Source organism: Piliocolobus tephrosceles, chromosome 1 (genome assembly GCF_002776525.5).
Source record: "Piliocolobus tephrosceles isolate RC106 chromosome 1, ASM277652v3, whole genome shotgun sequence".
Taxonomy (NCBI): Eukaryota; Metazoa; Chordata; class Mammalia; order Primates; family Cercopithecidae; genus Piliocolobus; species Piliocolobus tephrosceles.
This window is the reverse complement of record NC_045434.1, coordinates 144,349,595-144,365,168: the sequence shown is the minus strand read 5'-3', so window position 1 is coordinate 144,365,168 and position 15,574 is coordinate 144,349,595. Positions and strand designations below refer to the sequence as shown.

The 15,574-nt window shown below is 36.3% G+C and overlaps 1 protein-coding gene across 5 annotated transcripts in view; it reads right to left on the bottom strand.

Annotated features, from left to right (window-relative positions):
* USP33 (ubiquitin specific peptidase 33) overlaps nucleotides 1-15,574 on the bottom strand; it is a 65,434-nt gene that overhangs the window by 31,405 nt on the left and 18,455 nt on the right. For 3 of the 5 annotated variants that reach the window (XM_023209107.1, XM_023209103.1, XM_023209083.1), the window contains exons 2-10: nucleotides 14,400-14,531; nucleotides 14,171-14,224; nucleotides 13,671-13,733; nucleotides 12,054-12,206; nucleotides 8,826-8,928; nucleotides 7,376-7,445; nucleotides 3,400-3,513; nucleotides 2,635-2,713; nucleotides 1,064-1,481 (exon numbers count right to left, since the gene is read on the bottom strand). In XM_023209107.1, the coding sequence (XP_023064875.1) occupies nucleotides 1,064-1,481; nucleotides 2,635-2,713; nucleotides 3,400-3,513; nucleotides 7,376-7,445; nucleotides 8,826-8,928; nucleotides 12,054-12,206; nucleotides 13,671-13,733; nucleotides 14,171-14,224; nucleotides 14,400-14,480 (1,135 nt within the window). In that variant the 5' untranslated portion in view covers nucleotides 14,481-14,531. The remainder of the gene's footprint in view (nucleotides 1-1,063; nucleotides 1,482-2,634; nucleotides 2,714-3,399; nucleotides 3,514-7,375; nucleotides 7,446-8,825; nucleotides 8,929-12,053; nucleotides 12,207-13,670; nucleotides 13,734-14,170; nucleotides 14,225-14,399; nucleotides 14,532-15,574) is intronic. The other 2 variants (XM_023209093.1, XM_023209102.1) reach the window with 2 other exon arrangements.

The following is a 15,574-nucleotide window of genomic DNA, read 5'->3' as shown; positions in this document are numbered from 1 at the left end:
AGATTTTTTTCATTAAGCCCTTAAAACACCTAAAAGCTCAGACTCCTGACTTAGGTTATCCCCTAATTACTACATATAAGAACAAACCTGTTACAGAGCAATAAAAGATGAGTATGTCCCTAATCAGGCTTAACTGGGCTTTTGACAAGAAAATCCTGAACAGCAGTCAAAGCTAAGTCTTTCAATACTGATACCTGACATATTTATTCACTAACAATTTCTACACAAGATCAGTATAATTAAGGAGCCTAACACTCTTAGTCTTCCTGACTAGAAAGCATCTGTGCACTTTACACAAGTGAACCACAAATCTTCCTATAGTTAAGAATATTTCTCAAGAAGAAATTTTGGATTCATTCAAATACCTAGATAAATTGTTTAGTTACTCTCACTCTTCAGTAATTACAGAAAAAAAACTTTTTTACATTACATGTCTGCCACTTATTTTAAGATCACATAATCTGAATCTCTAACAGCCTAATTTTGTGTGCTTTGGAAAACTAAATACCACATTTTAAGCCAAGATAAGTTAACTCTTGAAGAGATAAATTACAAAGCAATTCAACTTTCATTTGGCCACATGCTCTTTCTCAAAGAACACTGACTAGTATCATGGCATAATCTATCACAGCAGAGCTCACTATAGTTAATTAAACTTCTACACTAAAACATATCTGATGTGACTCCAATGACAACAATCTTAATCTACTAATGTATATAATTAGAAAATTGCAATTTGGGTTATTTGCTTTTTTCCAGGATCACAATATAATTTGCTTAAAATAAAAGAGAAAATTCTGGGAAGCCCAATTTTTTAGATTACTGCATGACTAAACAAAAGACATCTGATGAAATGTTTACTTCAAAAGGAGGATTGATTTCTTAAAATTAAATGACCCCAAAATTTCCTTTTGTCCTCAGGTTCTATAATTTTATGACTAATACTCACATGCAAATACTGCTAAACTATAATTCTAATTAGAAATACCCAAAGTAACAATTAAACACCCATGTCTACAAATGAAATACTATCATTTTCATGAACAAACTACTAAATTGTCACCTGAAGCTCTGCTGTGTATTTGCACTTTGACAGTTTCCTGGTTGTTTAAGTCAACTGTTTCAGATATAGAGTCTCTATCTTTATCTAATTCGCCTTCAGAATTTACTTTATTAATCTTATTGCATATCTTCTCTTTTTGCCAATCTTTTGACATTTCTGAATTGTTTTCATCATCCTGAATTAACATTGTTGTTTCATTATTATCTTCAGAGAAGCCTCTAGAGCCATTTTCATTTTCTGCTTTATCACTGTTGCTACAAGATTCACAAGACTGAAAATCTACATCCGACTGGCTCTTGTCTTCTTCCATTGTCTCCTCAGTGGTTATGGTTTGCGGATCTTCTTCTACTTCCATGACTTGCTCTTTCAATTCTTCATGAAGCAGATCCATTAAACATCGAAGGAATTCTTGAGCATCCTAATATATCAGCAACATAATGTTACCACTTCATTACATGTGTATATAGAAACATAAGGGAAAATATACAAAATATCATTATCAACTTATATATAAACATACAGCACTATATTGAGAAAATACCAGTTTGTAGAGCATAAAGCACTAGAGAAATGAAGATGCACTCACTTCCAAAAAGTTAGGTAAATAAAGTTTTCTTTTTTTGAGATGGGGTCTCATTCTGTTGTCCAAGCTGGAGTGCTGTGGCATGACCACAGCTCACTGTAGCCTCGATCCCCTAGGTTCAAGCAATTCTCCCACCTCAGCCTTCTTAGTAGCTGGGACCACATGTATAAGCCATCACACCCGGATGATACATATTTTTAAATTATTTTTAGAAATGAGGTCTCCCTATGTTACCCAGGCTGGTCTCAAGCCCCTGGGCTCAAGCAATCCGCGGACCTTGGCCTCCTAAAGTGCTGGGATTACAGGCATGAGTCATCACGCCCAGTCAGATAAAAATTGTAATAAACTGAAGATGATCTAAAGGTCAACTTCAGCTGGATATAGGGGTTCATGCTTGTAATCCTAACATTTAGGGAGACCAAGGAGGGAGGATCGTTTGAGTCAGGAGTTCAAGACCAGCCAGGGCAACATAATGAGACATTATCACTCTTATTTAAAAAAAAAAAAAAAAAAAACAAAGGCTGAGTACAGTGCCTCATGACTGTAATCCAACACTTTGGGAGGCCAAGAAGGGTGGATCACCTGAGGTCAGGAGTTCAAGTCCGGCTTGCAACATGGTGAAACCCTATCTCTACTAAAAATACAAAAATTAGCCGGGCATGGTGGCACACACCTGTAATCCCAGTTACTCCAGAGGCTGAGGCAGGAGAATCGCTTGAACCCAGGAGCTGGAGACTGCAGTGAGCCAAGACTGCACCACTGCACTCCAGCCTGGGCGACAGAGCGAGACTCTGCCTCAAAAAAAGATAAAGATAAAGGAAAGTTGAAAAAATATAAACAATGAACAAGAAAAAGGGTTACTATTCTTGGCAAAAGAAAGACACAAAGAGTGATGACCCCAAAAGATAAGTGGACCAAAAAAAAAAACATAATGGCATTTTGCAAATTTATTTAGATTAAAATTACAAAAGAAAAGCAATAAACTAACCTGCTGAGAATACCCCCGAAATGTTGGATTTACAGTTTTAATTCCTTGAAACAGATTAGTAGGCACAACAGATCCTGGCCTGAGCAAGAAAACATTTTTAAAGAGTAATTTTTGTTATTTTTAATTTTTATTTTAAAAATTAACAACCAATAATTCAAAGTGTTAAATAAATTGAAAATTACGTTTCAAAAAAATCATTCAAAACTGCCTAATATGTTTCACAGGCACATCAGAACACCTTATCCTCGATATTTTAAGTGATATTTTACTGCTATACTCATCCTCAATTAAATGATTATGCTTCACCCCATGATTTTCAAAAATGCAAATTTCCCAAATAGTTCTAAAACAAAATTATTAACATATTACAGTAAACTGTGATCCTAATGCTAAACTTTAGAACAAATAAACATAAGCAGGAAAATATTCATATAGTATTTAGGGTCCGATTTTATCATTGTGAAAATGCCTACTCCTGAATATAAAACTCTAAAGTTCCAGTAACAGCAGCTGTATAGCAGCTTTAACATTCCAACACTATATCACCAGTCCAAATACTTCCATACTTCCAAATACTTCATCTGCTTCTAAACTTCTCTGACACCTTACATTCAGCTTCAAATGTAACATGCCTGAAACAAAGCTGTCTCAAATCTGTCTCTCTTCTACTTTTTTCTGGCTCCATAAATGGACCTGCATCCTTTAAATATTTATAATATTCATTTAAAACTTTAATAAATAAGAAAAGTATATTAAGTTACATACCTGCTTTTATGCCACAGCTCTGTCATTAGTTTGAGATAACTTTTACAAATGGCAGGTTTCTTATCTGTTCGTGCTAGTCCTCCACAATCAAGAAAAAACTGTGTCAAAGGTGGGCTAATTTTAAAAAGAGAAAAATGTTAGAGTAGAGTCAAAGCTAATACTGATTATTTCTAGTCATTCAATTAACTGACAACACGTACATCCCTATAGCTGTCATTTCTTTCTTTGATCCCTTTTACAGCTTCACTTTCATTCCTTCATAAAGAGCTCAGTCCTTTCAAATCAGATTTGGCCCCACCATATCAAGAGTCCTCCATGCTGCCAGATACACTTTTCAGTCTCCACTCAGTAACATTTGCCACAGACGACCATGCCCTCATTCTTGAACAAATCTTCTCTGGACTATTGTATGCATTTTCCTACTTTTCCTCTTTACCTCTTAAAATTCCTTTTTCCTCTTTATTGCTCTTTTTGGCCCCAGACATGTAAATGTAAGGATTCCTCAGGACTTGATCCTATGACTTTTCCCTATATACTTTTCTTCCCTGGGCGATCTAAAATTTTCAACCATATTCCAATCATGGTCAAATTTATATAAAGCCAACCATGTCATCTAAATTTCAGATTTATATCAAATGCCCAAACTGAACAGGATAAAAATTTAACTTTCAAGTGAACCTGCACTTCCTCCAGCCTTCTACATTCCATTATTTGGTACTAATATTTGTTGGTGGCTCAAGTTAGCAATTTATAAGGAAGTATAGTCTGTCATGAGTTCGATTAGCTTGAGGGAATCTCCATAAATCTATTTATAGGAAACTGACTGGGCAAAGGACCAAATTCTGACCTACATAAACCAAACCCCCTATGAAGGCAGTTAGATAACCACTAAGCCATCTCTTTGCCCAGTGTAATCCTTTTTTTTTTTTTTCGGTAGAGACAGGGTCTTGTCATGTTGCCCAAGCTGGTTCCAAAACTCCTGGGCTCAAGCAATCCTCCCACTTAGCCTCCCAAAGTGCTACAGGCATGAGCCACCACACCCAGCCACAATAGTGTAATCGTATCAGCCACATATTTTTCAATGAAATCAGAGGAATTACAAAGTAAATCCATGGAAGCAGTATTGCGCAGTAATCAACAAAAGATCTACAAAAACAAACATACACATAAAAATCTCAGATTCAGAATTTTGTCCCTGCCAGGCATGGTGGGTTATGCCTGTAATTCCAATACTTTGGGAGGCCAAGGCAGGACATGACTCAAGGACAGGAGTTCAAGACTAGCCTGGGCAACATAGCAAAAACCCACCTCTACAAAACTTTTAAAACATTATCTGGGAGCAGTGGCATGCACCTGTGGTCCTAGCTACCTGGCAGGCTGAGGCAGGAAGATCCCTTGAACCCAGGAGTTCGAGGCTGCAGTGTGCCACGATCGCTCCACTGCACTCCAGCCTGGGTGACAGAGTAAGATCCTGTCTCTAACTTTAAAAAAAAAAAAAAAAAAGGGCCGGGCGCGGTGGCTCATGCCTGTAATTCTAGCACTTTAGGAGGCCAAGGAGGCGGGCGAATCATGAGGTCAGGAGATCGAGACCAACTCGGCTAACACAGTGAAACCCCATCTCTACTAAAAATACAAAACTTAGCTGGGTGTGGTGGCCGGTGCCTGTAGTCCCAGCTACTCAGGAGGCTGAGCTGAGATCACATCACCGCACTCCAGCCTGGCGACAGAGCGACACTCTGTCTCAAAAAAAAAAAAAACAAAAAACAAAAAAACAACAAACAAAAACCAGAATTCTGCCAGTACTTACTAGCTGGTTACATTGGCAAAGTTATTTAAACTTCTGTGTCTGGTTTTCTTATCTGTATAAAAATAACAATAGCAACAACCTATAGGTCTCTTAGGATTGTACTGTTAAACTTTGAATCTCCTCTCCCTTTCTCTACCCACATCCTATCAATCAATCATCCTCCTAAAAATGTTTATCTCCAATTCCTTCACTCTTTTCCTACCACCCTAGATGATGTAAACTACCACTACTTCTTTCCTAAATCATTATCATAGTCTCCTAGCTGGTCTTTCAAATTCCACTCTCTTCCCCCTCCAATTCACTGTCCATGTGGCAACCACAGTAATATTTTAAAAATATACATTATTAGCTACCCTTCTATACAAACACTTCAATGGTATTGTACTACTATAAGAATAAAGACCTACATCTTTAATGTGGCCTACATAACCTAGACCCTTGTCATTCGGCTCTATGATTACTGTACCCTGTCACACAGATTTTCTTCCAGTTGCTCAAATGTGCCAAGCTCTTTCCCATTCCAAGGCTGCTTACAAGGAGCATTCTGCTAGGAATGCTCTCCCCATCCTTTCAAACAACCAGCTCATAATCATTCCTCAAGTTTCAGAGTAAATGTCTCTTCTTTTTTTTTTTGAGATGGAGTCTCACACTGTCACCTGGGCTGGAGTGCAATGGCGTGACCTTGGCTCACTGCAACCTCCACCTCCAGGGTTTACGTGATTCTCCTGCCTCAGCCTCCCAAGTAGCTGGATTACAGGTGCACACCACCACACCTGGCTACTTTTTTGTATTTTTAGTAGTGACAGGGTTTCACTATGTTGGCCAGACTGGTCTCAAACTCCTGACCTCGTGATCCACCTGCCTCAGTCTCCCAAAGTGCTGGGATTACAGGTGTGAACCACCACACCTGGCCTAAATGTCTCTTCTTTAACGTCCGAGTGCAGTGGCCCATGCCTATAATCCCAGCACTTTGGGAGGCCGAGGCAAGCGAATCACTTGAGCCCAGGAGTTGGAAACCAGCCTGGGCAACAAGGCAAAACCCCATCTCTACAAAAAATTTAAAAATTAGCCACGTTTGGTGGCATGTGCCTGTAGTCTCAGCTACTTGGGAGGCTGAAGCAGGAGGATCACACAAACCTGGGAGGCAGAGTTGCAGTGAGCCAAAATCGCGCCACTGTGCCCTAGCCTGGGTAACAGAGTGAGACCCAGCCAAAAAAAAAAAGTCTCTTCTTCAAAGATGTGTTCTCTGATTACTTAATAAAAATTGGGTTATCTTTATTTCACAAGGTTATGAAACATAAGAAAACTGAAGGCAAAATATTTATAGAGGCAAAATATTATGTCTAAACAAAAATTAGATTATTTTGGGAAGAAGTACAGGTTTAATATCCCTAATACAAAATACAAAATCAAAATGCTCCAAAATCCACAACTTTTTGAATGCCAACATGATATTCAAAGGAAATGCTCATTGGAGCATTTCAAATACTGGATTTTTGGATAAGGGATGCTCAACCAGTAAGTATAATGCAAATAAATACTCCAAAATCCAGAAAAATCTGAAACACTTCTGATTCCCAGCATTTCATAAGAGGGATACTCAACCTGTAGACATATGTTGAATCTCCAATCACTGCTCTATAATTTAATCCAGGAGAAAGGGTAATGTCAAAGTCAGTGATTTCTGAATTTTGGTCCAGACTCAATGCATCTAAATGTAAAGGGTAATATCACCTGACTCAATGCATCCAAACTTAAAGAGTAAAACCACCTGACATATCTATTTTGTAAGACTACGATTACAAAAAAAAATCTGACTCCTTTATTAAAGGCTTTCCATCTACAGAAAAATATAAAATATTTTCGTAAGATCTCTGAATTAAAAGTGATCTGAATAATTAGTTCACACTCTTCGTTTTCTAGATGTAAGAAACAATAACTTGCTCAAAGACACACAACTACCCAGGGTTTACACAAGGACTAGCAGCCTCAAGAAACTACAGGCATACATAGAGTAACATCATTGGGACAAGAATGGGTTATGTACCAAACCAGATTCTTGCCTGTTCTACCTTGAGAGTTAGTCAACTACTATAGTTGCATGGTTTTCTGCTCAAAAAATAACTTTAAAAATCATACAAACAAAACAAAATTAATTTCTCTATTTACCAATTAGAAAGAGCCTGCAAAGCTGCATTCATGTAACAAGTATTTCCAATATTTTTCAAACCTGTAAGACCTATTAAGAAAAAATATACATGAAGTCATCATTCAATAAAGCAAAATGACTCAATTTTAGGGGTCATTAATACGGTTCCCAAATTATACTAAAGACCACAGAAATACAATACAGCAACTTGAACAATTCAGAGAGGTCACACTTTTGGAAGCCTTACAATCATTTATGCCGGGCGTGGTGGCTCACACCTGTAATCCCAGCACTTTGGGAGGCCAAGGCAGCCGGATCACGAGGTCAGGAGATCGAGACAATCCTGACTAACAGGGTGAAACCCCATCTCTACTAAAAATACAAAAAATTCGAAAGGCGTGGTGGCGGGCGCCTGTAGTCCCAGCTACTCAGGAGGCTGAGGCAGAAGAATGGCATGAACCCAGGAGGCAGAGCTTGCAGTGAGCCAAGATCACACCATTGCACTCCACCCTGGGCAACAGAGCGAGACTCCATCTCAAAAAAAACCAAAAAACAAAAAAGAAAGTAGTATTTATTAGGTTGAACCATAGGATACTGCTGACAATCTACAAAAATGGCAATTTCATATGGTTCAAGCTAATATGAAAACGAAGCCATTTGACTTATCACTTCCATATATATAGTCAAGTTCACTTTCATCAGTTTACTTTCATTATTAAAAGATGAAATAAATACTAAAAAAAAGTTATAAATGCTATTTGGATTTGGAGCAAAATGAAGAAAATTTAAAATTCTAAAAACCTCTAAAACGAGACTGAACTCCCACTTACTGATAAGTATCCAGTAAAATTAATAGTGTGGGCTAAATTAATGGGCTAAAACTGGGAAATACATAAAATATTTATAAATTAGTCATGTCAAGCTTAAACGAAAGCGTTAATTTCCAGATAATTATCTAAATATACATTCAATATACCACTAGTATCAATTATAAAACAGAAATTTTTAAGTTTATACTAACAACAGTGGGCCTAAAAGAATATGGAAAATCCAAATAGACTGGTTCTCAATTTAGGGGAAGAAGGGAGAAGTGTATCACCTGATTCTTTTTTCAAATGTTTTCCCCTGAAAATTCTGCTAAGAGAATACCTTAATACCTACTACCTCCCCATCACTGACAATAGAAAAATGAGTTGAGAAACACTGTTAAAACAGACCTCAAAAGGCAAGTTAAGCAAAAAGATCGTAAGGTTCAACTGCAAAAGAGTAAGTAGGAGCCCAGCTTTGGTAAACTGATACCAGAGAAACAAAAAGCTTATTTTGCAAATAAAATTTTACTAGGTCAAATTTCAAAGTCCTTTTGTTGTAATTATCAAGCCCGTTTTACCTCCACATTTTGAAACTTTTATATTATACAGTTTTCTAAAGAAACGGGCAGTGCTATACAAGGGTTACACAGGATTATTTTACCTCTTGCCCTAAGTTCATCTTCTTCGTCCACTTCTATATCCAGATCATCAAATACGGCAACCAGAGGAGTTTTTAATGTTGTATTACTGGGTATTTTAAAATCCTTGATAACAAAAAAAGAGAGCACACTTGAACAAATCCTTAAATTTAAAAAAAAGCTTTAATTGTAACTTATATAACATCTATACCATAAAAATTATTGAGATGTTATTTTAATAGCGGAACCATAAGAATTTGTGGTATTAGCAATTAAAGTAAACTTACATTTCTGTTTTAAAGGAAATAAGGATCTACCCTAGGTAATAGCATGTCAGCCCCACTTTATTAACATACGTATTTGAGTTAAAAAGGCACTTTTCATGACTGAATTTTCTGAATTAAAACTCCATAATAACTGCAAGTATGTGACATTAAAAAGTCACATAGCTAAAAAGACCTCTGAAGGATACTATCGTACACTGTCTTCTCAGATCTAATTTTCTACAGGGAAAAAGGCAAAAGTTTTTCATCATAACACATTATCTGTAGACTTCTACAATCTCTCCTGATAGTACTATATTTACTTTGCACACTTTTTTTTTGTTTGTTTGTTTGTTTTTCTGAAACAGAGTCTCACTCTGTTGCCAGGCTGGAGTGCAGTGGCATGATCTCGGCTCACTGCAACCTCCACCTCCCAGGTTCAAATGCTTCTCCTGCCTCAGCCTCCCGAGTAGCTGGGACTATAGGTACATGCCACCATGCCCAGCTAATTTTTGTATTTTTAGGAGAGAGGGGGTTTCACCATGTTGGCTAGAATGATCTTGATCTGTTAACCTCATGATCCGTCCACCTCGGCCTCCCAAAGTGCTACGATTACAGGTATGAGACACCACTTTCGGCCTGCATGATTTTATGCATATTAAATAGTTCAAGCACCTACTTTAAAAATATTCTAATATTAATTTCCAACAACTGTCTTGATTCAGAGGTTGCAACTGATAACCTGTTACCCAAATGCTAGCAAACACTTAAAAAAAAAAAATTTTGAGCTACAGTTTAAAAAATTCGGAGATGACAAATAAAAATCAAAATTTGAAAGTTCTCTTGTAGTATCAGAAGCTTGAACTACAATGAACCAACATTCAGCAACACCCAAACAGAGAAGGAAACTGAATAGCAGCATAAATTTAGCATGTACTCTGGTTCTCCAAGTTATTATAGCCTTATTTTACCTCTAAAATGCAGGCATATGCACTAATTCCCAACCATTTTACTTTCCTGACGTCTGTAGAGACTTGACATTTGAGTAGACTTCATACTCCCATTTTGTTTTTACAAAGTAATTGCTTTTAAAAAGATACATGCTCACTACAAAATATCTAAATGCATAGAAGTACAGAGGCTTAAAAAAAATCACTTGAAATTTTACTATCTAGAAAAAAATGTCTATTTGAAAAATCTTATTAATATTTGTATGGCTTCCAATATTTTACTATTTTGCAAATATTCTGTGGTAAACTGGATTCAAACAGTATATAAGTTTTGGTCTACTAAAGAAATCTATCTGAACAACTTTTTTCTTCTGAACAATTTCGTCAACAATGGGATCATAAGGAAGTTGCATGAAATTAAGTTTATGCCTTTTATGTGTTAACATATTTACAAGTCATCAGAAAATTATTAACAAGCCATCAGGAAAGTATCGGTATACTTTTTCTAACAGATTCAACATTAATTAAAGTTCGTAATCTTGATCTTTTCTGGTAGAAATGGCAACAGACAGCTTATTTAACTTACTTTAGTAAGTGATGCTGATAATTTTGCCTTCATAGATTATTAGTTTCTTGTGTGATTAAACTTTGGTCATAACATTACACTTTTTTCTTTTTTTAAATTTTTTCTACTTATTACCATTCAGATATCTTCAGTGGGACAAACTTTTGTTAATAATGTAAGAGGATTCAATAAAACTACCATTTTCATACTACCTGGACTTCTGAAAAAGACTAAACATGTTTGTGAATGATAAATAGGTATAAGCCGGAAAAATAGTAATGGTTATAATTAACTAAAGCCATTCAACTGAGAAATTGAAAATGCAATAAATTACTCTTTGCCTAAAATCTAGCCACCTTAAGTTATATCATGTGTAAGGCAAGCAAATTTATTATCACAAATGTCTACCATAAGAACGTGATACAAACATACAACAGAAAAACCTGAGAGTTGGTATCAATGAACAAATACAGAAATATGTGATTTCTATAATACACATGAGGAAAAAAGCTCACTCTTCATCAAACCTGATCAAATTCTGACCAAACGATGATCAGAATAAGAAGCCAACTATTCTAAGTTAATTTCCTTTTCCCTATTTTTCTATGAGTTAAAAATTCTGAAAATTAAGTGATAAATTCTGTGAGGAAACCTATACGTTTTCTAAGTCTCTTGATCCAAAAGGAGAAAAACTTCTTTTTTTTTTTTTTAACTTGGAGTCTCGCTCTGTCAGCTAGGCTGGAGTACAGTGGCGCAGTCTCGGCTTACTGCCAGCTCTGCCTCCCAGGTTCATGCCATTCTCTTGCCTCAGCCTCCCAAGTAGCTGGGACTACAGGCGCCCGCCATCACGCCCGGCTAATGTTTTGTATTTTTAGTAGAGACGGGGTTTCACCATGTTAGCCAGGATGGTCTCGATCTCCTGACCTCGTGATCTGGCCGCCTAAGGCTCCCAAAGTGCTGGGATTACAGGCGTGAGCCACTGCGCCCAGCCCAAAGGGAGAAAAATCTTTAACCAAAGACTGATGCTAAGCTTTATTATATTTTACTTTGTTTTCAATAATAAGTAAAACGTTCACAGTAATAAAAAGGGGATGGAAGGGAGGACAGAAAGGGGAAGAGAGCTGAATTAGTAATTGTCATTCCCTATCAAAGAAGGCCTACCACCTTTCTTGGAATTAGATTTACCAGAAAAAGATAAAGACTACTTGAGTCATTTAAAAAAAAAAAAACTTTAAAAATTCATTAGGGGCTTTTCCATCTTCAGACAGGTGGGCTTCAATCTCACCCTAATCACTCTAAGCAACACAAGAAAGGGGAGCATGAGAACTTTATTTGAGAGAAAAAAGGCACATTACAGAAATTTTCAAAGTACAGGTTAAGCAGTGTTCCTTTTTAAAATTTTAGCTACATAACAAATTCTGAAATTATTACCTGAATGTTTTACAGCTTAACTAAGTGGATCTAGATTATTACCTGGACACTGTTTTCTTGTATTTGGTGAGGTTGTCTTACATGAGGCAATGAAGGCTGAGTTCCTAATTTCCTATCCAAAAATACTTCTTTGCTGCAAGCATAACACCATACTCGAAGAGTGGTAAGGTTCACAGTTAGATAATGTTTTGTCTCCTATATCATTTCACAGTAGAGGGAAAAGAGGAACCAAAATTACATATACTTGAAAACAGTTCTTCAAAAGATAACAGAAGATAAACTGCTGGCCTTTGATGAGTAACAATATACTCAAAAGCCAGTTTAGAATACCAAAAAAAAAAAATTCTTTAGATAAACTTCTAAGGTATAATGAACAGTAACAATATGTAAGCCTACTCTAGAAATTACTCTGCCATTTTCCCCTCACTATTCATTATATAAAAAAATAAATGCAAGAGTAAAAGACCTTGCTTTGCAGTCTGCAAATAAACATAACACAAGAAAATAATTAACAATAGCTAGTAACTACTCTAAGAAATCAGAATGGCAAAAGAACACAAATGACATGAGTCACAGCATAAAACAGCTCTAGCAATATAGAATATATAATCCTGGAAAGATAAAAGTCTAGCCTTTCTCAACCAGAGTTCCACTAGAGAATCAAACCCTATAAAAAATGATCTAAGTGACTAATTTCTCAATTCTCCCAAGGGTGGGACACAGCAAGTACCATTTTAGATGCACAGAAAGAAGTAAATGATATACAATGATGCCTTCGAGTTTGGGTATTCAGGCTTAATTAAGTCTCTAGAGGAATCCTGGTTGAGAACAGTTGATGCTGTAGAGGTAATCAATGTGCATCTTAAAACACAGTCATTCGAGAAACTTTCCATTTAGAATGGGAGGTCTACATAACACTATAGAAGAGGCATGCCAGAGTTACATGAGAAGTACTAAACAACCAGAGCAAAGCAGAAAGGTGAGTCCAGTTAGGATAATGTGCAGGAAAAGGCAATATGACACGAGCTGAGACTTAAAGAAGTTAGCCAGGCTATCTCATAAACCTAAGTACCCGTTCTCTCTCGGGCTTCAACCTCCTAATACGCCAGCTATCACCTCCAAATATCTGAAGATGTCTGGATGTACACTTTTTTTTCTTTTTTTGAGATGGAGTTTCGTTCTTGTTGCCCAGGCTGGAGTACAATGGCACAATCTTGGCTCACTGCAACCTCCGCCTCCCAGGTTCAAACAATTCTCCTGCCTCAGCCTCCCGAGTAGCTGGGATTACAGGTGTCTGCCACCATACTCAACTAATTTTTTTGAATTTTTAATAGAGACGGGGTTTCGCCATGTTGGCCAGGCTGGTCTCGAACTCCTGACCTCAGGTGATCTGCCTGCCTCAGCCTTCCAAAGTGCTGGGATTACAGGTGTGAGCCACTGCACCCAGCCAGATGTACGCTTTTGAAATCAGGTGCTTTCTTAATCACAACCTCATTTTAACGTTCATCCTCCTAGCAATTCCCTTCCCCACCTTTCACAGAGAATATAAGTGAAGTTTTAACTTAGAGCGCAAACTTGAATTAATAATGTTATACTGGCTTTCCCTTTCCTTCAGGTACTTTTTTAACAAGTCTTCCATTAAATTTTTTATATACATACCTGAGAATGTATGGTGCTGTGATCTACTTGTGATTCACCACAGCCAACATATGAACATCTATTCTATAAATAATTATACAGGAAGAAAAATAAGATACTTTATAATATACATGTAAATTTACAACAGCATTACAATTATATTTACAATTAAGTTTGGATTACCTGTTTTAAACTCAATGAGTAAATGACTTTCCAGTCATAAAATTTAACCAAATGTTTCCAGGCACAAAATAAAACCAGAAGATATATTTCTAAGCTAAAAGCTATGTCATTTCTGAAAAAAGGCAAGCATAAAATACCTGAGTGATTTACTAAAAACTGCAAAAGCACTATAAATTAAGATCTTTCCAAAGTTTATCTTTTGTAATCAATAATGACCTTTTAAAAGCAAGTTTAATTTACAAAAATCACTTTAAGTGTCAAAAATTTTCTGGTTATGATTATGCAGATCCAAATTTATTATTATTATAGTAATCTTTCCAGGAAAAAACAGTACACACCTCCAGGCATGCCCAAAGATTCGGGCCTCGGACTTTACAATCCTGACAAGTACCCTATAAAAAGAAATAAAAAAGACAACATTGGTTATATTGACACAAACACATACAATTCACTAATGCACTGACATTATACATATTTTTAAAACATAGAGTATTATAACAATTTATGAAAACTACATATTCAAGAGAAAAGTGAAGTTTTTCAAGGAAGAAAAAATCTGTTTCTTACATGAGACTTTTGTATCAAATCTTCTTTTGTTATTTCACCAACTGAATCCAAATGTGGACAATGATTTCGAAAAGCTGACATTTTGTTAGGAATTTTTTCCTGTTTCCCAACACTTTCAAAATGAGGTAACACCTATAGGAAAAGTAACACACACAAAAAAATTAATAAGTGAATGCTTACAATGCCCGCAAAGATTCCAAAAAAATAAAAAAATAAATATGCTAACATATTAAAAATGATTAAAATAAAACATAAGAATGATATGTTTATAAGTTTGCCCTGTAAAAGAGTGTATTCTCAAACACAGATGAGTTTTCAGAATTGAAGTTAATTTGAACACTGGAAATTTCTCTACTACATAAACATTTTATTAAAATTGACATCTATAAATAAATGTAAGTTTGTTTTTCCATGACTTTTGCTGCTTTTCCACTCTCTCATTTCACTTTTTATAGATAAATAAAAGGGGGGAAATATTCACGTTATTCAGTTGTGAAGCATTTTTATCCTTTTTCTTAAAAAAAAAAAAAAAACTAATCCTTAGGCTAGACTAGCAGTTGAAAAAAAAAAAAAAAACTTCAAGTAGAAAGCTTCATTTTTCTACTAACAGGACCCCCTACTGATGGCGTAAATGAAATCATCTGGTATCCTGGCCTTATACCAGGATAGGCACTAAATTATATCAGGGTTTCTCAATCCCGGCACTACTGACACTTAGGGTCAGATAATTCTTTGCTGTGAGGTATTGTCCTGTGCACTGCAGGTTATTTGGCAACATTCCCACTTCTATCCACAAGAGACAGACCATCCCTGCCACCACTCTGAGCTCTGATGACCAGCGTCTCTAGACAGTATCAAATTATATCCTCCGGGGAACAAAATCTCTCTAGGTTTGAGAACTCCATTTTCATGATCTTTACAACCCCTGAAGTAGGTGCCATTATTAGCTTCATTTGCATATAGGGCTAAGAGATGCAAACTTTACTGATTCCACAGCGTCTGATTCAAGTAAAGTGAGTGATTTCCAAACAAAGGTCTCAAGTCTAATTCGGTATTTCTAGATCTTTTGGTTGTACCTTTTCACTAACAGAGTTTTGAAGCTCTTAATTCAACTTTGAGGTTTGAGAACACTTTCCCAAAAAAAGGTAAGAATTCGCTAGGACAGAACGAAACAG